The 24,423-nt window shown below is 40.9% G+C and overlaps 1 protein-coding gene across 7 annotated transcripts in view; it reads left to right on the forward strand.

The window, feature by feature from the left end:
- The window catches only part of MECOM (MDS1 and EVI1 complex locus), a 480,335-nt gene extending 462,695 nt beyond the window's left edge, over positions 1-17,640 (forward strand). For all 7 annotated transcript variants that reach the window (XM_075068406.1, XM_075068408.1, XM_075068410.1 and 4 more), the window contains 7 exons: positions 5,005-5,171; positions 6,527-6,604; positions 10,576-10,745; positions 11,462-11,606; positions 14,693-14,929; positions 15,724-15,910; positions 16,881-17,640. In XM_075068406.1, coding sequence (XP_074924507.1) covers positions 5,005-5,171; positions 6,527-6,604; positions 10,576-10,745; positions 11,462-11,606; positions 14,693-14,929; positions 15,724-15,910; positions 16,881-17,015 — 1,119 coding nt within the window. In that variant the 3' untranslated portion in view covers positions 17,016-17,640. The remainder of the gene's footprint in view (positions 1-5,004; positions 5,172-6,526; positions 6,605-10,575; positions 10,746-11,461; positions 11,607-14,692; positions 14,930-15,723; positions 15,911-16,880) is intronic.
- The last annotated feature ends 6,783 nt before the right edge of the window (positions 17,641-24,423 follow it).

Consider the following 24,423-nt stretch of genomic DNA (forward strand, 5'->3'; position numbering starts at 1 on the left):
AAATACTGCCATTCACTGATCTCGGATTAGCAGCAGACATTTCTTGTCCATAAGGCAATAACTTTATGTAAAATATGTAATGCAATCTTCTCACTCTCTTACCTCCTCAGCTAACTTGCTCTGTAGACGTATAAATTACACTTATTCTACATCAAGAGCCAAATTATGCCTTTCCTCCCCCGACAACTGTACCACCATGCAGTGGCCAGTGTTCCCTCAATACAAGGAGTGCTCTCTTTTAGCCTGAACTGGGGTGCAAGCCACCCCAAAAGAGGTGGAGAGTGTGGGGCCATGCGCTGTGCTTCATACTGGTCAGTGAACATTCCCAGGGGCCTGATCCAGAGCCCATTAAAGTAATTGGAAAGATGTTCATTGGCTTCACAGAGCTTTGGAGGAGCCCTCCAGTACAAATGGGGAAGCATACTATATTGTCCACAGAGGTGATGTGATAGGCATGCTCCTCCTTTGTTCCTGGGAATACCAGAAGCAATTGTGCTTCCTTGTGACACAATTCCTCCCAGGGATGGCTTGGTTCTTCACTGTCTCCAAGGTATGGCATAACTGAACCCTAAATATTCACTTGAATGGAGAGAGATCAGAATTTGGCATAAAGATCTGCAGAAACCCTTTCCACTTATAATGTAATGCAGTGTCCTGGGCAGTCTTCTGAAAAAGAATCATATTATTTGTAAGTTGTGAAAGGGGAGCATCTTGGTGTGGGAAGAGATTTTGGATTTGAGACCACAGGCTAGAGGAAGTGAATCCTGTTTCAGTAACTATCTACCTAACCTTCCAGAGTGGGTGCCTGTCACGCTGCTAAGTAACCCTGCTGGCAGATCAGTGTTTCACTGATCATTGCAGCCCCTCCATTGTTAAGACTGAGATTTATTTTGTTTATCCAGGAGTGCCCCAACTACTCAAAAAAGAATTTCCACTTCAAATTTTTGCAGGAAGGGCTAGAGACCAGTGATCAGTTACGAGAATCTGAAGTCATTCAAACATGCTATTTTTTGGGGATATAGGTCTGCAGGAGCTACAGCAGACCAGAGTAGGCCCGTGGTTCCCTGGGATCTACTATGGATCACAGGAGGCCCTGTGGACTTTAGAAGATCTATAGGGAAGCAAAGCTGGGGAAGGGGGATTAGGGCTCGAAGTGTGGAATCCAGAGGAAGCACCTGAGATGTAGTGGGGAGCTGATTCATTGAGGTCAACTGGGGAACCAAGGACCATGGTGTGTTCTCTCCCTACCTGATTCCCAGTACTGTCGTGCTTTCAAGTGTTTCGCTTTATTTTAAATCCAACATCATCTCCGAATCTCCTGAGTTGCTAATGGCTGCTACTTTGACAACTATGCCATTCCTGAAAGGTTTTCTTACCTTTCATTGCTGGTATATCCTCTAATCCTCAGTTCTGCCTAACAGGGTCTTTGTTTTGTTTTGTTTTGTTTTTCTAGGGGGGAGGAAGAGGCAAAGTGTTACCATAGCCAGCATTAAGATGCTGAAAGGAAGGATTCACTGATAGCTTTTATGTTGCTTCAGTAGTTCTTGGCGATGAGTGGAGGGAATACAAATGGGCAAAAAGTGTATGTGCAAGAGGAAAAAAGAGAGTTAATAGCTTACCCTTCCCTCACTTTTATCCCTACTTTGTTTCAGGGCTGGCTGCCTGCAAAGCAAACGAAAGCCACCCATTTTAATAGTCAATATTTTCCTTATTACCTTTTAAAAATGTGCATTGTTTGGATTCTGGAAGCTATATCCTCAGCTGATACAAACTGGTGTAACCCCAATGACTTCAGTGGCACTATATTGATTTACACTAGTTTAAGATCTGACCCCAAATACTTAATATTTCCTCTTGGTGATGGTGCATTTCTTTAACAATGTAAACCACGTAAAGTAACTACATTCTACATTCTTTAAAAAAACAAAAAACTTATAGTAATTCTCATGGCAAGGCATGTGTTTCTAAAAAGCTATCATTGCTTTCCAGTAATCGGAAGTGCTTGTACTTTCTGTGAATAAGAAATTAAGGACCTAATTCTGACCTCACACTGCTGTAGCCCCATTGACATCAGTGAACTTCGTTCTGATTTACATCACTGCCAGAGCAGACTCACGCCCCAAAGCTGCAAATAAAATAATGATACTAAGATGACTAAGTCATTTTAAATGTAAATAGGAAAATAGTTATTTAATATATTACTGTAGGGATCCATGTACATGAAAAATGTTGATTTGATCAAAAAATGATTTAAACCCCCTATATAATGAAACTGACTTGAGTATTATATATACATAAATAAAACATTTATTATCCTCCTCAATGCACTTATTATTCTTCACCATAAATATGTACTATCATAACCCATGCACTGTCTTGTCAGTGCTAATCAGCCTGAAGGCCAAAGGTCATTTTTCACTGAAGCCATCTATTCTCTGCAATAGTATAATACCAGAATGGTTACTTGCCAGGAACAATTAGAAGGAATTAAAGGCAGTGGAAATACTATCATAAATGCTTTAAGAATCAATTCTGAGAAAAGAAGAATATGAAGAGCTATAAAAAATAAATATATGGTGATGTTGAGCTGTATGGGTTGATAATGACATTGCTCTGCTGAGACAGAATTACCTCCTATCCCAGAAGCAGCTTCATTACATATCTCAGCCCTGTGATCAGTACATGTCAAAATCCTTCATATTGACAAATGTGCTGTCCACTTGCATCTATGGAGAATGTTTTAGCAGCTGAGTGATTATGAATCAAACCCCAGAGCTTACAGCTCCTACTGCCTCTCAGTGCTTTCACATTCGTTGCCTGACAAGTAAATGTATCTTGACTTCCCTCTGTGATTTTTTGCACCATGTTTGATGAAAGACATTTGGCAAATTGGCAGTGGTACCCTGTATATTGCAATTTGTAGTGTGCATTAGGAGTCTGAGCATGAAATGAGAGGGCAGGCTACGAGGCAAAGGGAAAAACAAAAACAAAAACCCTGAGCTAACCAGAACATGAATAGTCATTTCAAGAAACAAGCGTACGGTCTTTTTTTGTGACAAAAGTGTCAAAATCAGACCAATCGCGCCATAGACTTTAGAGGAAACTTCCATGAAAAATATTCTGTCTCTTGAATATTATTTTATTAATCCTATGGAGTATTATGAAAAATAATCTCCTTGCACTTTGTGAGCCAGATTCTGCCCTCCCTTGCACTTTGTGAGCCAGATATAGCAGTGTAAATCAGAAGTATCTCCTCTTAAGGCAGTGGAGTTACCCCAATCTGCGTGAAAGGCAAATCAGATCCTTCTGCAACTGTTGCTCATCCTTAGTATCAGTTAGTTTCAGTGGCATTACTCATGTAGTAAGCTACTATTAAACACGGGATATTGAGGCAGATTTGGGTTCTTCCGCTGGGATAGTGTAATTCCATTGACTTCCCTAGAAATGTTTTTTTATTTATGTTGTGGGAAGAGAGAGGAGAATTAGTTTTAAGAGCTTTAAAGTAACTTTCTCCTTTGTAAAATATGTAGGCTTTTTCCTTTAGGCTTCTATTCGGTCAGTTTTCTCAGAAGACTGCACGGTGGATGTGCCTTTTATAATCTTGAGTTGTAGCCCTGTGAGGGGGGAAGAGATGAGGAAACTCTTATTTTCAAATGTTACTGTGTTCTGCTATGTTGCCAAGGTTTTCAAACATGGGGTAATTTTTTGGGGCAATTTTTTGGGGTGCCAAACCTGAGACATCTTCAAGGGGCCTGAAAGTGCTGAGCACTCACACTCTGAAAATCAGGTTCCTTTAAGGTGTCTAAGGTTAGGCACCCAAAATCTGAGGCATCCAAAATCACTTTTGAGAAAGGTGGCCATGGTGCTTTTTGAGTATTATTATAGAGTATTTTTAATGAATATAGTGAGGGTTGTCCAACCAGCCATCATATGAGACTAGAACACTAAGAAAGAAATCCCTAAACAGTAAAAAAAAAAAAAAAAAAAAAAAAAAAATTTTGTTAAACAGATTCACTGCTGTCTTAATTGACTGCATTCATGTTTTTACAAAATTTCACAAAGANAAAAAAAAAAAAAAAAAAAAAAAAAAAGTAAATTTTGTTAAAAGATCACAGTATATATCAGTTCCTGCTTAATGGGAACTGATATATCAGGCTTGTAAACACCTGTGGCCTATGAGGATAATTCTGCCCTCCTTTAGATTAGCGAGTGTAATTCCACTTAATTCTGGATTTAAACCACGTAATTCAAATCGAATGTAACTTGCTATCTTCAGAGTCACAAGGTATACACTGGGTCAGATTTATATCTGAAATTTGCAAGTGCTAACTTAAAAGGAATCCTTCTGCTCCCAGTTACAGGTACTTTCCAGTAAGACCCAGCTTCTCCCACTGATCATTTTTAGAGGACATACCCTTTTTGCGGTATGTGCATGTAAAGCCAGATCTTGTTCCCATTCAAGTTAATGGCAAAATTCCAGTTGATTTCAGTGAGAACAAGAATCCTTGCCACAAGACAACTCCAGATCACCCATTATTTTTACTTGATCAAGCCCAAGTGTAGGATCTGCCTTATACAGAGTTTGCAAATAATTACTATAGGAGAAAGAACATTAAAACAATGTAGCTGTAGTGCAAAAATAAGTATTTGAATGTAAATATTTTATAAACCTTCATACCAATTAGTCTAGATCTCATATAGAATTAGTTATTCATTAGCATGTACAGATATTAGGAAATATGATCTGCTAGATGAACAGGAACTGACAGGTACTGTATAGCATCGTCACTGCTGTGGAGTGATCTACTGTCACTAAAAGTTACTTGTCTTATTCAAACTCTGATAACATAGTTTTCCATCACTTTGTCCTACTCAGAGTGAAAAACCAAAATAGTTTTCTACGCATTCATTTTTTGAATGGAGTTTTTTGTGTTCAGAATTATCTGTACAGAAAAAGAGCACCTTCACTGGGATATGTTTTCTTTTTTTCCTTTCCTCTTGCAGATGTCAGCTATAGAAAACATGGCTGAAAAACTAGAGAGTTTTAGTACCCTGAAACCGGAAGCTAGTGAACTTATACAATCTGTCCCTTCCATGTTCAACTTCCGAGCCCCACCTAGTGCCCTACCAGAAAGCCTCCTGAGGAAGGGCAAGGAACGCTATACCTGCAGGTAATTGCTGAGCTAATCATGACAGGACCTCCTAACATCTCCTCTCTGCTTTCAAAAGACGCTGCTGTTTACTTTAGAAATGACTCCTGATTAGATGATTAATAAAGATCATGGAAAGTCTATAGTATTTCAAAGTGCTCTTTATTCAGTCAAACGCAGAAATAGTGTTTTGTTTTTTATTATATGAGGAATTTGTCACTCGAGTTTGATAAATGAGGCTGAAAATACTGCATAAACAAGCTTGTTCCCAAATTTCCTCATCACCTTTATATTAATAAATGCGCTTTCACTATTAATTTTTCTGATCACAAGCTACAGGGCTGCTTTCCTCAGACCATCTGCCTCTAATGTCAGAAGGGATCTTTCACAAAATATATGAATTATAAGGACATATGTTTACAACTTTAACAAAAACTAAAAGTTCATAGTCATTGCATGCATGAATGAAGTCAATCAGAATTTTGTCAATGTGAGAAGGATCAGGGTCATGCTAGTATAGCTTGGTATGAAATAATAAACTGTATTTTAAAAATATAGGGCCAAATCCTGAAAGCTTCTGAAAGTGTCCTTTATGCATGGCACTCGTAACTCACATTACCTTCAGAGGGAGTTGAGAGTGCTTATTACCATGCAAGACTGAGCTGAAGTCCTTAATGTAACTGTTCTAATCATGCTGTTTCTTGGAATGCTACCTGGGAGCCTTGAGGAGGTTTTATTGTTGTTATAGTTCCCTGTGAAATAGGGAAATGGTGGAATGATTTTTAAAATTGGCTTATTTAAGTCTCGCTATCATTTCTAGAATGCTAGGGTATTTGACACTGGCATATCAGTTTATCTGATCTTTTTGAAAACATGTCACCTTTCAAGACAAGTTGTTGTAGAAACATACTGTGATGGATTAGGTCTTTGAATCTTGTCTGCTCTGATCCTATTCAATGCACAGAATGATGTCACATTTGCTGACATATAGAATAAGTGGAAAGAATTGAAATCTCCTTGCCTCAAACCAGAATCCTAAGCCTTGAATAACAGATTTTCATGCTTCCAAAACATGAATGTGAAAGATATGGAATTAATAAGGTTAGAATTTTGGAAAGTAATTAAAACTAATGGCTATTTGTATAAATTGCTTGCTTATGTGCAAGGAAATCCAGCAAGTGCCAGTAATTCAGGCTTCATTCGTGGGTTATTTATATTTGTCTGATGCCTTCATTGAATTTTGTAAATGCCTAAGAAATCCCAGTACCGTACAGGACTGATTAAATTATGGCTGTGCATATGGTGCATTATGCAGTTCACAGTGAAATAAAGTCAGCTGCAATGACTTTGTCATATAAACTGTTTTCTAATCACAGATACTGTGGCAAGATTTTCCCAAGATCGGCTAACTTAACACGTCACCTGAGGACGCACACTGGAGAGCAGCCTTACAGGTATAATAAAACGTGTTTGTGGTCATAAGCATGGCCTAGTGTTTACAGCAGGGGAATGGGAGTTCAATATTGTGTTTTGTCCCCAATTCTGGCACTGACTCATTACAGGCTTATTGAAATCAATGGGAGTCTTTCCGTTGACTTCAGTAGGTTTTGGATCAGGCCTTCAGTTCCTTTGGGAAAGACACTTAGGACACGTCTACACTGAGATGAAACAAACCATGGCAGTGAGTCGCAGAGTCTAGATCAGATGACTTGGGCTTGTGGGGTTTGGGCTGCTGGGCTGTAGAATTGCAGCGTAGGCATCAGGCTATGAGCCCTCTGAGCCCATGAGTCAGTAGGACAGTTTCCACTGCAATTTTATCACCCTGTAACCACACGTCAGCTGACCCAGTCTCTGAGACTCAGTGCTGTGGGCTTTTTATCAGAGTGTAGATATACCCTTAGGGAGAGATTTTTCAAAGCTGGCTTGAAGATTTAGTCTATTAATTTCAGTGGGAACTGTGTGTCAAGACGACTTGAAAATCTCAGCACTAACCATCTCCACCTCAGTTTCCCAATCTGAAAAATAGGTGCAATAGTACTTTCCTCCTTCACAGAGGTGTGGTAAGGATAAATTAGTGTCTGTAAAACACTTTGGAATTCTGAGTATCATTATTAGCAAATGTTTTTAATTTTGTTGACAGTATTATTTGCTGGTTGGTGTGGGCGGGTTTAGGAAATTTGATGTTCCCTCTCCTTGCTATGTATGCAAAGACACTCCATTAATTTTAAGGCTCTGTGAGGCAGTGGTCTAATTTAAAGCTTCCTTGGCTCCCAACTCTATTTGGGCATGTTCATTCACAAGGGTAGGGTGAGGAAGGATGTTTATCTCCATTATAATGCCACTTTTTGATGAGAGTCTCGAAGATCAGCTCCTTTTTGGTTGATGTTACAAGCAGGGTGTGGGGTAAGGACTTGAAGACATGAAGTTCTTGAAAATTTTGTAATTGCTTTGGGATCTTGCAGAATAGAAAGTTCTGTATTAAATGTAAGATGATATGATTATTTCAGAATTCATCATAATAAATACATTCCAAAGATCTTATTCTGGATGGACCTGATCTGGATTGGTGCTGACCTTCCCCTTGATTTCAGTGGGTGTTACAGGTGCCCTGCATCTCAGGTTCAGGCCCTTGGTAGATGTAGCTATTTAGATATATAACAAGTGGGTTGGTCTAACTCTGATCCCACTGATGTCAAATTCCACCCACTGCACATGACTGACATTTCAGGATAGGTGGTTCAAAAATGCTTAAGTGAGGGAGGCGCACAAGTCCCATTGATTTTCAATGGAATCATGCTCCTAAATCATTTGGGCACTTCTGTAAATCTGAGCCTAAAACCACAGCAGTATTATTTGTAGTGTTTATACTTAATTCAGGTGCTCCTTAGATTATGTGATTTGAAACAAAAAACATGTTCAAAGATGGTGTGTAAATTTACTTCCTGTCTAATTTGAATTCTTTCTGAACTACGTATAATTACCAGAAACATAGTTGGCTTTACTCCCTTGCTGACAAGCATGTGTAGCTGTTATTAATATCCATAATAATTATGCACATGTAGAAATGAAAATTGAAGCATTAGATTATTGAAAATGAAATATTCATTGAAAAACAGTTGGAAGGAAGCCAAGTCATGCTCCAATAAAACAAACACACAAATTTGTGCACTTTAGGACCTGTAAAGAGCAGAAAAAGCTCATTGTTTGTGATGCCTTTTTTTTCCTGGGGTCTTTTTAGGAAATGGGATTTGCATCTAATTTTATTCATGACTGAAGCTGCATCTTGAAGCGTGTTACACTCGTCCACTACATAAAAGCCAGAAACAATTAGAAGCATAATGGACAATTCCTGCATTGAAAAACTAATGCTGTTCAGAGTGTAATGGACATGTTTTGAAGCACAGGAAAAGTAGAAGATTGAAAAACTAGGGTGATGAAGACTATTGGATAGTTGCCAGAAAGAGAATTTGGAATAGTTAAGAGTATGTCTTAGTAATGGCTTAAAAAGCAATACAGTAAAGGCTTTAGGGACTCCAAATCACTACAGAGTATGAAAATTGATGCCTCTGGTACCAGAGTGATAGACTAAACTACCCACATTGGCACGGTATTAAAGATCTGGATTGTTTATTGCTAGTTTTTGGAAGATAACTGAATTTTCTTTGGGATTAGCAATTGAGCAAACTAATTCCTCATAAAAAGATTTAATCACACAGTATAATTTTGCATAGATAAAATGGACTATTTTACCTTATTTGAGTATTAGAAGGAATTTGTTTCATGTTTTTTTTCAAAAGTGTTTAATTGTATTGTATTGGCAGCACATGAAACAATAGAGTTATGCTCTACTGTTTTTCAAACTCCTCAACTTTGCAGGCAATACTTTTAAATACATGGGAATCAATCATCCTAACTAATCTGATGCAATTAAATCTTCTTCCTAAATGCAGTATTTGACATTTTAAAAGACTCGTGGATTGGAGCTGAAAAGCTGACTATGTGAACAAAATCTACATCCCAAGAGCCCAAATCCTGCAGTTGTTATTTAGGCAAAAGCATTCTTCATTTCAAGGGGAGTTATGTCCAAAAACAGAGTGCAGAATCATATCCTAATACTGGGCCTGATCATAAAAGATGTTGAGTGCCTCTTGCCCGGATCCTGTGAGGTGCTGAGCAAGCTCAACCACAATTCCTTTTAGCTACAGCTACTCAGCACTTCACTGAATTGCACCTGTAGATCACAAGTCAGTGGAATTCATATAACAGTGGTTCCCAAACTTGTTCCACTGCTTTCACAGGGAAAGCCCCTGGCAGGCTGGGCCAGTTTGTTTACCTGCCGCATCTGCAGGTTCAGCTGATCACGGCTCCCATTGGCCGCAGTTCGCTGCTCCAGGCCAATGGGAGCTGCTGGAAGCGGCAGCCAGTATGTCCCTCAGCCTGCGCCGCTTCCAGCAGCTCCCATTGGCCTAGAGCAGCGAACTGCGGCCACTGGGACCGCGATTGGCCAAAACCTGCAGACTAGCATTAAACAAACTGGCTTTGCGCCCGCCGGGGCTTTCCCTACCACAGTTAAGGGACACAGCCTGGGAACCACTTTCATAATGAATCATAGAATTTCAGGGTTGGAAGTACCTCAGGATGTCATTCTAGTCTAACACTGCTGAAAGCGGACCAATTTCCCAACTAAATCTCCCAACCAGGGCTTTGTCAAGACGACCTTTAAAAACCTCTAGGAAGGAATTCCACCACCTTTCTAGGTAACCTGTTTACAGTGTCTTTCACCACTCGTCTCCTAGTGAAAAAAGTTTTCCTAAGTATCAACCTAAGCCTCCCACACTGCAACTTTGAGGCTATTACTCCTTGTTCTGTCACCTTGCTACTGTAGAGAACAGTCTACGATCTCTATTCCTCTTTGGAACCCCCTTTCAGGTAACTGAAAGCAGCTATTCAAATCCCCCCTATTCTTCTTTCTTCTGCAAGATAAACAAATCTCCAGTTCCCTCAACCTCTCCTATAGTCATGTGCTCCAGCCCCCTAATCATTTTTGTTGCCCTCTGCTGGACTCTTTCCAATTTTTCCACATCCTTCTTGTAGTGTGGGGCCCAAAACTGGACGCAGTACTCCAGATGAGGCCTCACCAACAGAGTTCCACCTGTCTGAAAGCTCTGTGAAGAAGCAGAGAATTGGGCCCGTCAGATGCCATCCGGTACCATTTAGGTCAATGAGAGCTTTGCCTTTGACTGCAATTGGAGTGGGATCGAGTCAATTGTTATCAGCAAATCCAGAAAAGAAGAAAAAAGTTTAGAGGAGAGAATTTAGGGTCTGAAGTGTGTTTTGAACAATCATTTTGTGAAATGCTTTTTACCCTTTATTCTGATTATTATTCCAGTTACTAATAAATTATTTTCCTCTTGTTTATTCTTAGATGCAAATACTGTGACAGATCTTTTAGCATATCTTCTAACCTGCAGAGGCACGTCCGTAACATCCACAATAAGGAGAAGCCATTCAAATGTCACTTATGTGACAGGTGTTTTGGACAACAAACCAATCTAGACAGACATTTAAAAAAGCATGAGAATGGGAACATGTCTGGTATGTAATCATTTTCCCCTTTCACTACACCAGAGATCTATCCAGTGTTAATATACAAGTACTTCCTGCTCATTTTCAACACTGTCTTTGTGAAATATGCACCATTGTTCTCAGCTTCTGGGTACTGGGAGTGTGATTTTCAAAAGTACCGAAATGATTTAGGAGCACCAATCCCAGTGATTTTCAAGGTGCATAGATTTTTATTTCTTTTTTAAGAAATGTATGTAATGCACTTTTATGGGGGGTTTTCAAGCCAGCCATATTATTTCTGGGCCTGCAAAATGATTTTTCATGCAACCTCCATGATCACACTGTTGTCAGCAGAAGGCCTTGCCTTAGAGTTCTGGGGAGTGCCTTCAAAGTTATTCTTGGCATCCCCTAAAATTTTCAGACCACCTGCAGCTGAAAAGATGTGGAGCCTCTCTGCTTCTGTCTCCACTGCCATAAATTGGACTAGGGTCCCCCACAAAATCAAGAGAGCCACATCTGAGGATTTCATGGGGCATTATGTAGCCAAATGTCAGCCAAAATGTGAAATACATACACACACACAGACTATTTTGATTACTATTATAAAAACTGTCTTAGGGGTTTCAGATTCGCAGCTTTCCTAAAATGATGCACATGAAAATTTTATTTTTAAATTAGTTTGTAAAGGATTAAATGAATGAAAAATTCAAATGACCACTCCTCTCCCCACTTTTATCTTCTTGAAGGTACTGCAACATCTTCACCTCACTCAGAACTTGAAAGCACGGGGGCAATTCTGGATGACAAAGAGGATTCTTATTTCACAGAAATTCGGAATTTCATCGGCAACAGCAACCACAATAACCAATCCCCAAGAAATTCAGAAGAAAGGTAAGATGTGACTGTAGTAAGACAGCTCCTGAAGATGACTATGTTTCTTTCCCAGTTCATTTCCCCAGGACTGCTATTTTGAGTATTATGGATACTGAAAAAGGGAAGTTGGCTGAGTTGAACCAGAAGTGATTTCAGCATCCTTGCTGTCACAATTGTCATAGAATCAGTTTAACAAAATAAGTGTGCTGATATCAACCTTGATGGATAAACAAAAGCCTGGAAACAAAGGAGTATGTTCAAATGAGAGGTCACAACTTTAGTTGTATACTTACAGACCGGAGCACATAATCTGGTGATAGGCAGCAAAATCCCTGAGTACAGCAAATACCAGGCATCAGGACACAACTTTTTAATGGGTGGCTGTCTATTTTTATCAGAGCTTCCCACTTTAAAGCTTCCATACGCCAATTCTCATGTCCACTTAAGCATACTATAAACTGCCTCCATTTTGAATTCACTGATAATCACAGACTTTACAGTATTGTGTGGAGAGGATTAGAAAGAACATTGTAATCTAAAGGTAAGTGAGCAATTAACAAAGTGGAAGAAGTTAAATTTAATTGCTCAGTACAAATGCAAGGCCCTTACTACGGGGTCAGTCCTGCATAAACTTACTGCCAGGTAAAGTTCTTCCTACCATGAAGTCAGAAGTACAACTACTAGTAATAAGTAGTCCACACTACTCTAGCCATACGAGACTTTCTTTCTGTCAGTGTATGATTTAAGTATATATGTAAATCTAATTTTTCCTTAACTGTAAAGAACTATAAATAAGGAACAGATAATAACTTCAAAAATTTTCAGCTACTATCAAAATATGGCTGAGCATAAAGGCCATGAGAGATCTTGTGTGCTTCTAATTTTAAAGGCTACCATACCAAGCGTATATGAACCATACACCCTATGAAGTAGTATAAAGGCTCCAACTTTGTCTGCCTCTTTCAGTTAATTTGCATCAGATTCTCAATATCAGAAATTGTTTGCTGATAGTGAATATGTTCGTCCCTCTTTTCAGTTTCTAACTTGTCTTTATGCTGGAATCAACGATAGTAGATGTAAGACAAATATTCATGAAGGCAACTGATTAAATGATTACATGCATATCCAAATTTCATTCCATCTTGACTGGCAATGAGGGTTGTTGGGGTTTTTTTTGTTTGTTTGTTTGTTTGTTTTTTGCACATCTGGTCTCAACATGTCTCAACAGGAAGGCAGTAAAGAGAAAAGGTTGATGGGTCATACAGTGTTTCCTTTCTAAATTCAGCACTTCGGACTATTTTTGATGGATGTTTTATCCTTGGCAAATTACTGTACTTGAAAGTATAATTAGTGAATCTGTTTTCTTAATCATATGGCTTTCGTTACTTTGGTTATTCCGTCTCCCTTTCATTTCTAGCAGTCCTGATTTAGCATAACTAGCAAGTTGGCAGTTGGATCCAGGATTAATAATTTCTTTATCTCTGCCCAAAACATGTAATCATCATCATACTTAGATAAAAGATGTTAAAGATATCTGTTCTTGACGCTATTTGAATAATTATCCCCTATTTCCTTTGCAGTTCAACTATCTTGACTCAGTGCAAACTCAGGGATTCTGTCATTGTGTTGCAAATAGATCACTTCCTGATTTTTTTAATAGGTTGTCAGATATGAGTGATATTGGTTGATAATGGTTACTGTAGTGTAGATGAATAGATGTGGAGAATTTTGACCCATTGGCGGGCACAACTGGAAAAACTTTTTAATATGCCATAAAGGCCACTATGTGAGGACAATGATTCATGACTTGGACAGTTACTGAATCATTCCCAGTGTAGTTTCAAAAGAGTTAGCCATATGATGATTTCCTCGAAAAACTAAGCGACCGCAGATAGATTAAATCCCAGGAGCACAATGACCCTAGAGGAATGCAGCCAACAGGCCTGGCAGCTTTTGGTGAGCTAAAGCTTTTGGTTAAGAAAGTAAAGATGTTATAACAATAAACCAAACAAATCAATATCTAATGTGTTTTCATGATGCATCTTCCTGTATTAAAATTCTCAGTATATTCTATATCATGCAGTAGGGTTTAAGTCACATATAAATTCATCCTAACTCTGTGCAGACAACAAAGTTCCCATTTTTATAGCTGTACTCCTGGAAGGCAAAGGGCCACTCTTGCAATTAAATCAATAAATGATCCAACAGTGCAGTGTTATTTTTTATATGAAAACCCTGGGCCAGATACACAGTTTAGCACACGTTGACACAGCTCCACTGACGTCAATGGAGCTATGCCAGTTTTACACCAGCTGCATATATGGCTCAGCAAGTTTCAATGTATACATTTTTGTGGCAGAACTGAGCACCTTTAACTCCCATTTAAGTCAATAAAAGTTGAGTACCTCCAGAGTTACTCAGCATCCTACAGGATAGACCCCTTAATCATACACGCTACATTTTGCACCTGTACTTTTTCACCTACTTCAATGTGAGTACAAAATTGCAGACACAATGATTTGTACCTGCAGTTGCACCCAGTCAGATGCCATGCATAATCCGTGGGTGCAATCACATAGGTGGGCTTCTTAATGAGTGGAGTTTTGAGTGCAATTTATTGTAGAAAATATTACACCTGCATTCGATTTTGCAAAATTGTGAGCATAATATTGGAGGCCATTTCTAAAAAAGTCAGGGCTGATTTTCAGATTCTCAGCTCATATCGCTCCCATTAAAATCCATTAGATATTGTGCCAAGGTTAGGTGGTATAAGTAGAATACTGCGTTTAGACGAAGGATGGGACACATTAAAAAGAATATCAGAAAACACCCCCTGATGGTTATGTATAAAATGGAGTGCAATAGGCTCCCAAAACTAAGTGTGGGATTCCATGCAGTTTGGGCCATAATATTTCATTGATTTTTAGACAGAATACACAACAATAATTCCATGATATTCAAAGCTAAAGAGTACAAAACACTACAAAGCATGCTGGAAGGGACCATTCTGCATTGGCAGCAGGAGAGGTCCTTTTCAGCTGTACTTGCTGTGATTTCATAAACCTGATTGTACATTGATTGATTGATTTTTTATTTTCTTTTAGAATGAATGGCAGCCACTTTAAGGATGAGAAAGTGTTGGTGGCAAGTCAGAACTCGGATTTGTTGGATGATGACGAGGCAGAAGATGAAGTAGTGATGGATGAGGAAGATGATGAAAGTGAAATTGCAGGGAAGCCAGTCAAGGAACAGGTTACAAGTAACATGCATGAAGGTAGCCCTGAGGATGACTACGAAGAAACAAGTACTTTGGAAATGAACTGCAAGACCTCCCCTGGCAGGTTAGTTCCTTCTTAGTATTTTAAATGGCACAGTCAAATAATGTTAAAAAAGAAACAAACAAACAAAAAAATAAAACAGTGCAAACATCCCAAGGACCAAATTCTGGCAAGCATGCTAGGAAACAGCCCTAATGAGCTAACTCAATAGCAAGTCAGTGTGCACTTGTATTTGACTGACACCAGCCCAATCCTCAGCCCCTTTGGGCAATCTGTTCCTTTTAAGAGTAGAAATAATTGGCACAGGGGGCTATGGGCTATTGTCAGGGCAGAGTGGCTGCATATGTAAACATATGGCATATTCCATCTGCCACCTACTAGCTGCCTGTGACTTGTATAATGGTCTTGTGTCCTGAGTCACACGCCGTTATCCTTACCTGCTGGACCATATTGTAGCTGCTTATCAGGGCCAGCTTTAGGCACCAGCCTAGCAAGCGTGTGCCTGGGGTGGCAAACGGGAAAGGACAGCTTCCTGGGCAGTCTTAGGATGGTATGCCGGCAGCTTTCGGCGGCACATCGGCGGCAGCTCCTCCTCCAGTTCCCTCGGCAGCGGCATGACAGCCGCAGCTTTTTTTTTTCCCTTCGCCCCTTGGAGCGGCAAATAAGGTAGAACCAGCCCTGCTGCTTATGATTTTTGGTGAAGTTAAAAGTGAGGCAGTTTAGAGCAGACATAAATAGATGAGAATTGGTGTGCAGTAGCCTTAGATTGGTGAGTCCTTATAAGAACGCCTTTTTGGAGGCATGCAAAAGATTTGATTTACATTTAAAAACCCATAACCTCCATCACGTTTTTGTAGGTATAAAGAGGATGAGTATCCCAAGACTGGGCTCTCTGCTTTGGATCACATAAGGCACTTCACAGATAGCCTCAAAATGAGGAAAATGGAAGAAAATCAATACACTGAAGCTGAACTGGCAGCTTTCAATACTTCGCACCTGCCAGAGGACCTAAAGCAACCATTGTACAGGAAATCCAAGACCCAGGTAAATTCTTAATTCAGTTTAAGCTCCATAACTCATTGTCACTGAGTATCCAAAAGGTGAACCTGCTGGTGTGTGGTAAACTAGAGTCATCTTAATCACAGCAGAAAGGTGTGTGCTCCTGATCCACAGCAAGCCCTGAAAATTGCTCTCCCCACTCTGTGGTTACTATCAGAGCAAATGGGATATCAGATTGTTTTAAAGAGGGGGGCATATTCTTGGGTGGTGTAATCAACCTAATTATCTGGCCCATGATATGTAGGTATATGGAGTATTTTTAAAAAACAGTATGTTGCTGTGTAATGTATTCCTGTATACCTTATGCAGAGATTACACCACTGTGATTAGTGGGATTCTGCTCTCAAGATACACCAGTGCCAGCATGCTGGAGTCATCACTTGTAGTCAGTGGGTGTGCTCCAATACAACTGAGAGGACTTGGTCAGATGTATTTTCACAAGTTAGTATGACTGCACCACTGAAGAGAATTAGTGAACTTTCCCTAGGGATGGGTCTGTTGGCAGAGTTATTGTCACCTCCTAGTGGTGTTGCTCACTATGTCCATGGCATTTTTCTGTTCAGCAGCATTTAACTAGGCTGATATTTCAATCCCAGTTTTGAATATTATTTGGCAGCAATTAAAAAAGGGCTTTCCTTGTGTTCTTGTCTTGAAGCCACCCAGGAAATTAATACTGAATGTTTTTAAAGTTCTTTGTCAGCGTTGGATGATGAGGGTAAAGAATTATTACTCTTAGTGGGTCAAAAAATGTCAAAGAAAAGATTGGCAGAGCTTTACCTAACAGATGTTGTATAGATAAATCCAAATGTAGACCCACACTGAATACAAAATACTCTCTAGGGATCAAATTGTGGCTGGAAGCATGGCTACTTCCATATAGGTGACGTGGTTTAATGTCAAAGCAGTGCATTCTGCCATGTTTACCACTTTCTCTTTCTCTTGTTTCCTCATTCAGGCTTATGCTATGATGCTCTCTCTCTCTGACAAGGACTCCCTCCATTCTGCATCCCATAATTCTCCCAACATGTGGCACAGTATGGCAAGAGCTGCCGCAGAATCCAGTGCCATCCAGTCCATTAGTCATGTATGACATTGTGAAACCTTACCAAGGATGGGACCAAGTCCAAACCGGTAGCATGGCTCTTTCATATATGACTATTTAAAAGACTGCTGAGCAGAATGCCTTATAAATCTGCAGGGTCACTCATCTAAAGTCTGATGACCTTAAACTGAATAATTTTAAAAAGAAAGAAACTATTTATTCTCAATATTTTGTTTTGCACAGCAAAGGCAGCTGCTGACTTCTGGAGGATCAATGTGACTTTAAAAAAGTTTCAATGGATTATGTAAACCACGGCCGGGAAAAATGTCTTCCAATTCACCTGGCATGAGGGGGTGGGGGCAGAAGGGTTAAGACTGCATTGATACACATGGGCACTCCTTTAAAATAGAAACAGAATCATTTTTCTTTTTTGTATAAGATAGTTTGACACAGGATTGGGAACAGTTGCTTTTATGTACAAATCCTCTTCATTAAAGCTTTATGCATTTTAACCCTTCAAAGAAAGAAAGTAGTTCTATCGTATGCACACTATCCATCATTAATATTAGAAACCAATAACAGGGAATATTTCATCCTCTCCATAATTTTTTCTTCTTACCTGCATTGTGTAAAAAAAAAAAGAAAAAGAAAGAAGAAAAGAAAAAAAAACTTTGAGAAACAGTACATAAGAGGTTTGTGTATATTGTAAACTATGAATGTTCACCACTCAAAGACGTTTGTCATTCAGCTACTTCTGTCAAAGGACCATTTCATCAACAGTACCACTAGTTCAATGTTTGCCAAATCATTGTAATGACATTTTAAATTTAGACAATCATGTCGCTGTGTTGTTTTTTCCTCTAATTTCTTTTTTTGTGTTGTGTGTACCATGTATTTATTTGTTGGCAAACAATTGTTTGTTGATTAAAATAGCACTGTTCCTATATTAAACAGCACTGCTCCAGTCCCCCACTACTTTATGATGTAAGCACCCATGTACTTCAAAACAAGTGAGGTGAACTGATCTGTGTATATTGGAGTGCAAAACAGTGTTCGAAATTTCCTGACATTCCTATTTTATTTTGTTTTTTTCCTTTTAATGAAACTAAATAACTAATAGATGCGAATTAGTTTTTTTAAATACAGTAAATTGATTCAATTGTATAAACAGTTATAATTTCTTCATGAAAGCATGATTCTTCTGATTAAAACTGTACCCAATATTTTATGCTGGTTGTCTGCGAGCTTGTGTGATGTTATGTTCATGTTAATCCTATTTGTAAGATGAAGTGTTCCAAACTTACGTTAAAAAAATAAATAAATAACGGACTGTATTCAGTTATTTTTGTTTTGGTTTTTTGCCCTTTAGTGAGGGACCAGATTTATTTCCTTTTGTTTATAATCTCATTTTGAAATAATCGGCAAGTTGAGGTACTTTCTTTAAATGCTTTGTACAATGTAACTGTTACGCATTTCAGAACATTATTATGGGAGGATCAACTAAAAAAATAAAGGACTATAAAACCGAAGGCATCTTTTTCACTCTCCTTTTGTTTTTGTTGAGTCATGCCATTTCATTCCATTTCTCACTTGGTATCTTAAGGGTTAGGACTGTTCTGTATCTCAAGTGGTCATGGGTAGTAATAACAACAACAGAATCTGGAATTGTTGTAGTATCTTCCAGTTCTCTGAATGTGCTTTACAAATAATTAAGACAAATAATAAGCAGGTCGTTAGTGGCCAGAATGCAGATTTTAAATGCTTTACTTGATTCATTCACATTTGGATCAGGCTCAAGGCACTGCATCCTCTGAACAAGCTTGTAGAGTAGTAGACAAGTTTAAGAGAACCAGCTAGTGCACCACTGAGGGGCTCAGGGAGCGAATGCGATATGGTGGACAAGGCAAAGGAGTGGTAGCAGGGGAAATGAGATGAAGGCATCACTGTAGCAGGAACCAGATGGAAGAAGGAGCAAACAGAGGGCATCACATGTTCAGTACATTTAGTAATACACCAGGTAGCAGACGTGGAGAATCAGCACTGTACCACCACTAGAGGTTCAGTTGGAGGGTACGTATAGACTTAGGGAGTTTGGGTGAAAGCCTGGCCCACTGATGGCTAAGCATATGTCCACCCAGGAAAAAACAACAAAATCAGTCAGTTTGAGAGTCAGACGTTAGGCTTGGGCTGATTCCGTGAACCTCCTGATTTGCTGGATTTCAGAGCCTGGCCTCCAGCACAGACCCAAGTGTCCACACTGCTGTTTTGCAGTGGGGTTGAGCACTCGCCAGTCCAACTCAAGACAGTGGGTGCTGATGCGGCACAATACCTGTAAAAAAAAAAAACTAGGCCCTAAGGCTTGCATGGCTGTATTTAGTGTTCCACTACTTAAGTTGCCTAGCATGGGTGACTCTACACGTCAACTCTGGTAGGCACTGATACTTCTTCATGGGCCACAAACTGCTCACGTGTGGGTCAAGCCAAAGTCCAATGAAGCTAATAGGACAAGTTTGGTTTCTTTCCTAGGCCATCGGGTCAGCCCCTGCCCCAATTCATTTTATGCCATCACGCCATGCTTAGGATGCCAAACATGGGGGGGTCTTGTATGCAGTTTGAGAGCTTTTAGCACCGACAGAGCCATAGTGTCATAGACGGGTCCCGAATTATGCCACATTGCATTAGCTTGGGGGAAAAAGCCATCTGTGCTGCCAAATGGGTGGCAAAACATGAAGGTGCTACTGCTAGGGTTACTAACTCCAGAAAAACTGGACATTGTTGCTCTGCCTCTTTCCTGAGACTCTTCCCCTGCCCCGCCCCTTCACTGAGGCCCTGCCCCCCCCAGCACACAATTCCCCTTCCCTCCCCACCCACTCTCCACCACCATCACACACACACACACTCATTTTCACTGGGCTGGGGGAGGGGAATTAGGGTGCAGGCTCTGACAGGGAGAGTGCCGGGGATGAGGGATTTGGGGATGCAAGAGGGGGCCCCAGACTGCGATGCAGGAGTGGGGTGAGGGCTCTGGGTGGTGCTTCAGGCACTGGCATGGGGCTGCAATTGAGGGGTTCAGTGTGTGGGAGAGGGCACAGGAGTGAGGCAGGAGGTGGGGGAGGGAGGGTGCAGAAAGGGATCCAGGCTCTGGGTTGGGCGTGAGGGCTTCAGGGTGGGGTCAGCAATTAGTGGGTTCAGGATTTTGTAGGGTGCGCCAGTCGGGAGGGGGGGAGAGGGCTCTGGGATGGGGGGGCCAGGGATGAAGGATTTGAGGTGCAGAAGAGGGTGCTGGGCTGGGGCCAAGGGGTTCAGTGTATAGGAGGAGGCTCAGGGCTGGGGAAAGGGGTTGGGGGAGTAGGGTCCAGGAGGAAGTTTGGGTGTGGGAGGGGATCCTGATCTGGGCATGGTGGGGGATGGGAGTGTAGGGTGGTTCAGGGTGCAGACTCTAGGTGGTGTTGCCCTCAGGCAGCTCCTGAGAGGAGGCGACATGGCTCTCTGGCTCCAAGGTGGCAGCGCAGCCAGGTCACCTCCTGCAGGCACTGCCCCTCCAGCTCCCATTGGCGGGGGGAGGGACAGATGGACAGATGCACACGCGCACGCACACACACACACACAGCCGCTTTCCGGGAGCTGCACAGAGCTGGCATGGCGGCTGCCCGCCCCACTGGCTCTACGGCCAATTGCACTTTTAGCGGCCAGCTCTGCCTATTGGAGCCGGCAGGTTCCCGTTTCGACCAGGTGGTCCCATAGAAAACCAGATGCCTGGCAACCCCAGCTACTGCCACGGGCAGCTCCAGGCCCCAGCACGCCAAGCGCGTGTTTGAGGTGGCATGCTGCAGGGGGTGTTCTGCCGGTCGCCAGCAGGGCGGCAGGCAGACAGCCTTCGGCAGCATGTCTGCGGAGGGTCTGCTGGTCCCGCGGATCCGGTGGAACTCCTGCAGGCATGCCTGCGGAGGGTCCGCTGGTCCCACGGCTTTGGTAGAGCCGCGGGCCCAGTGGACCCTCTGCAGGCATGCCTGCGGGAGGTCCACTGAAGCCGTGGGACCAACAGAGCGCACTCCTGCGGCATGCCACCGTGCTTGGGGCAGTGAAAGCTCTAGAGCCGCCCCTGACTACTGCCCAGTTATATGCCAGTGATTACACAGTTAAAAAAAAATGGATGCGCATACAAATGTAGTGCATTCACTTCAGGAATCTGTGTATATGAATGCACATTCCGACTCTATTCAGGTTTCCTCTCACTGCCATCAAAGTAGCAAGGAGACCAAATACATTAATTAATTAAATTTTGTCTATAACAGCAAATACGTTTTCCCACCTTGTCTCCCCCACTTTAATATGGCAAGATGGCCATTCCTGTCAAGAGCTGTTCCTCACCAATTCCACTGCTTTATACTGCTTCTAGGGAAGTATGTCGCTTGCCCTGTGACTAATGGCCCAGAGTAAGCTAGCACCTGCCCTTCACACTCTGAGTGAGTGGGGGTGGGCGGGCAGTTGATGCATCGCTATTGCACGTTAGTGAGTACTAGTGATTAATAGCTAGCCTTTCTGGCTGTGTATTGATGGTACCATACATACTGCTCAATGGTTCTCCAGAAGTAAAAGTAATTTGGCTATCATGGTGCACGTAGCCTAGTAGGCAACAATTAGAGTCCCCCAGTGCTGTCAAAAAGGGCAGCTGTGTTTTATGGATGTACTATCAGTGTTGCATCAACCTTGTCTATTACCGCTATTCAAAGAAAATTAATTATAAGGCTTTTCTTCTACGTGTTAATAGCTTTAGTTGACCACTATTTTAAAACAAGGCATAAAGGTCATTTGATGTGGCCCCAGCAGCAGTGTTATAACAAATCCCATGTACAGTGAGGAAGTCATGGGTGCCAATGGTATCATTAGTACAAGCAGAGAATGTTGAGTGAAAAACACACAGATGCATGACAACAGATGCGTAACTTGCCCGTTATCGTTCTATCAACCTTCACACCTATTTCCTTCCAGGATCTTGCCGTTCATTGCTTTCCTCCCTGGTAGCAAAGTTCATGCACCTAGCAGGGTAATTTGAAAGACCAAATTTATTTTAATTATGCATTTGCAGAAAGTAGTATACCCTCACCACACAAAAAAAAAAATTATGTGGTGTCTTAATGGCGCATGCTGAGAGGAACAATTGCCTTTGTCCAGATGGGGAAGGCATTCTAAACAAAGCGGTTCACAATGTCTATTTTCCACGATGGCTTTTACAAAATACCTTTAAGTATGGCTTCTGGATCCGTCTTCTAAAGCTATTAGGTATTTTTGATGTGATATCCAATCATTTCAGTGTGTTATAGCCTACCACAGGCAAGACATTATCATCCCAACTAGAAACTATGACCAACTACCAGCACGACAAGCTGAATAATCAATATTTCACTTTGTTCCTATGTGTACAAAGTTATTTTATATTTTAGAATAGGTATAGTTGCAGAGTTTGTGGAAAGGAAAGTTGTTATAAGAATGTCTGAGACATTGCATAATTAAGTAACACCAACCCCAGCCATGACCAAGTGAGTAAAGCCTTCGCTATGTCAGAGGCTACATACTCTTGCCAGGGCCCTAGTCATTGTTTAAATGTATTATGAGGTCTGGTCAAAATCTCTTGCCTTCCCAACCCCACTGAAATGTCTTTGTAATCTTAGAGTGTCCAACAGTGTGTGTGGGGAGGGGGGCGGGGGGCAAAGATCATGTTGGTTCATCCTTAGTTCAATGCAAAAGATGATGACAGATGCAGCAGTGCAGTCTTTACCTTTCAGAGTCACTTACTAAGGCACGGAAAAACCCTGCATGACAACAACAAAAATGACCAAGTATGGTGGTCCTTTTTCCCTTGATTATATTTGTTTTCCTCTTCTTACAAAGAGTCCAACTCTACCATTTCCCCAAGACTTAGATTCAAAGCAGCATTTTAATAAGGCCTAAAAACACAGTTCTGACTCTTTGAAGAGCTCGTTGATCATCTCTCTCTCAAGAAGAATTATTAGGCCCAGTGTACAAGCTAAATTCCATTTGGAAGAAGCACATCCTGAGTAGCTCCTGGTGGCTCAAGAGGAGATGCAGTCCTTTATTAGCTCACAGCAATGGGAAGTGAACAGTTGTTGCGTTTCACTCCAAAAGTGATTGCAGTTCAGTGGTGAGTATAGCTAGTCATGTGTGTAATTTATAAATCTGTTCAGGAAGTGTTTTTGAATCCTTCCTGATGAAAGGTGCTGTAGAAATATGAAGTGCTTTCATATGGCTTGGTTTTACTGCTACTAATAGCTGATTGTGCCAAACTGGATAAGGGTTCTGAAACATCAGACCTCGAGAATGAGCCTTGCTTTTTCCTGTTATATTTTAATCCTAATTAATTCCAGAAAGACTAAAGAGCTGTGATGAAATGCTACACTTTTCTTTAAAGTCCCTCTTGTAAGTCCTAAAAGAGGCCCCAGCTTTGCAAGGTGGGGCAGGGGAAGAGGGTTAATGGTCATTTTGATGCTAAATTATCAGTAATTAAGAAGCTGATTTTCTGGGATTGATGAAAATTTTTAACAGCTGCTTCTTTTAGGCCTTTATCCCTTAGTTTTATTAGCATGTGTTAACATAATGTGGAAAATATATTTATGTCTATATTATGCTTTGTCAGGAACCCAGGATCTGTACCCTGGGGCAGATACACATGAGATAGCTGGGGCTACATTTTGCCAGTGTGCACATGTGGAAATGTTCAATTTGTAATATGATTACAGCCCCAAAACAAAGCCCACTTGATACCTGTGGCATATTTGTTTCATGGTAAGTGCAGAAAATTCTCAAAATCATGTCATGTGTCGTATCACCAGCCAAGTCAAACTATGGAAGTAGCTCTTTTAATTCCCAGGGAATCTCTTTAAACAGGCGCATGTCAGGCCCAATTAGAATCCACACAGACCTACATTAATTGGGGTGAGTATGCAACAGAATAATGTGGGCATTTAGCAAACTAGACCTTTTGTAAAGGATAGCATGTGAAAGAAGTGCTTGCCTTTGCACAATCATAAATACTGCAATTCCACCTCTTATGTCAATTATAAAATGCCATGTCTCTGTTCTGAGGCCTTGCAGAATCTCGAAAGGCACACTACAAAGTCAACTGAAAAAAGTTAACTGATAAATAAGACTTTTTCGTGACCACGAATAAAAATGTACAGAGAATATATACTCTCCCATAAAAGCCAGCCACTAAATGCCTGGGGCTGGAGAAAGCTTCCCTTGGGAGCATGTTACTGCATCAATTAGGGAGACAAGGTGGGTAAGGTAATATCTTTTATTGGACCAACTTCTGTTGGTGGAGAGGAAAAATTTTTAAGCTTCACAGAGCTTTTCCTCAACTCTGAAGAAGGTAATCAGAGTGTCAGAGCTAAATACTAGGTGGAACAATTACTATAAAGAACTCAAAAAAGACCTC

Source organism: Chelonoidis abingdonii, chromosome 8, assembly GCF_003597395.2.
Source record: "Chelonoidis abingdonii isolate Lonesome George chromosome 8, CheloAbing_2.0, whole genome shotgun sequence".
Taxonomy (NCBI): Eukaryota; Metazoa; Chordata; order Testudines; family Testudinidae; genus Chelonoidis; species Chelonoidis abingdonii.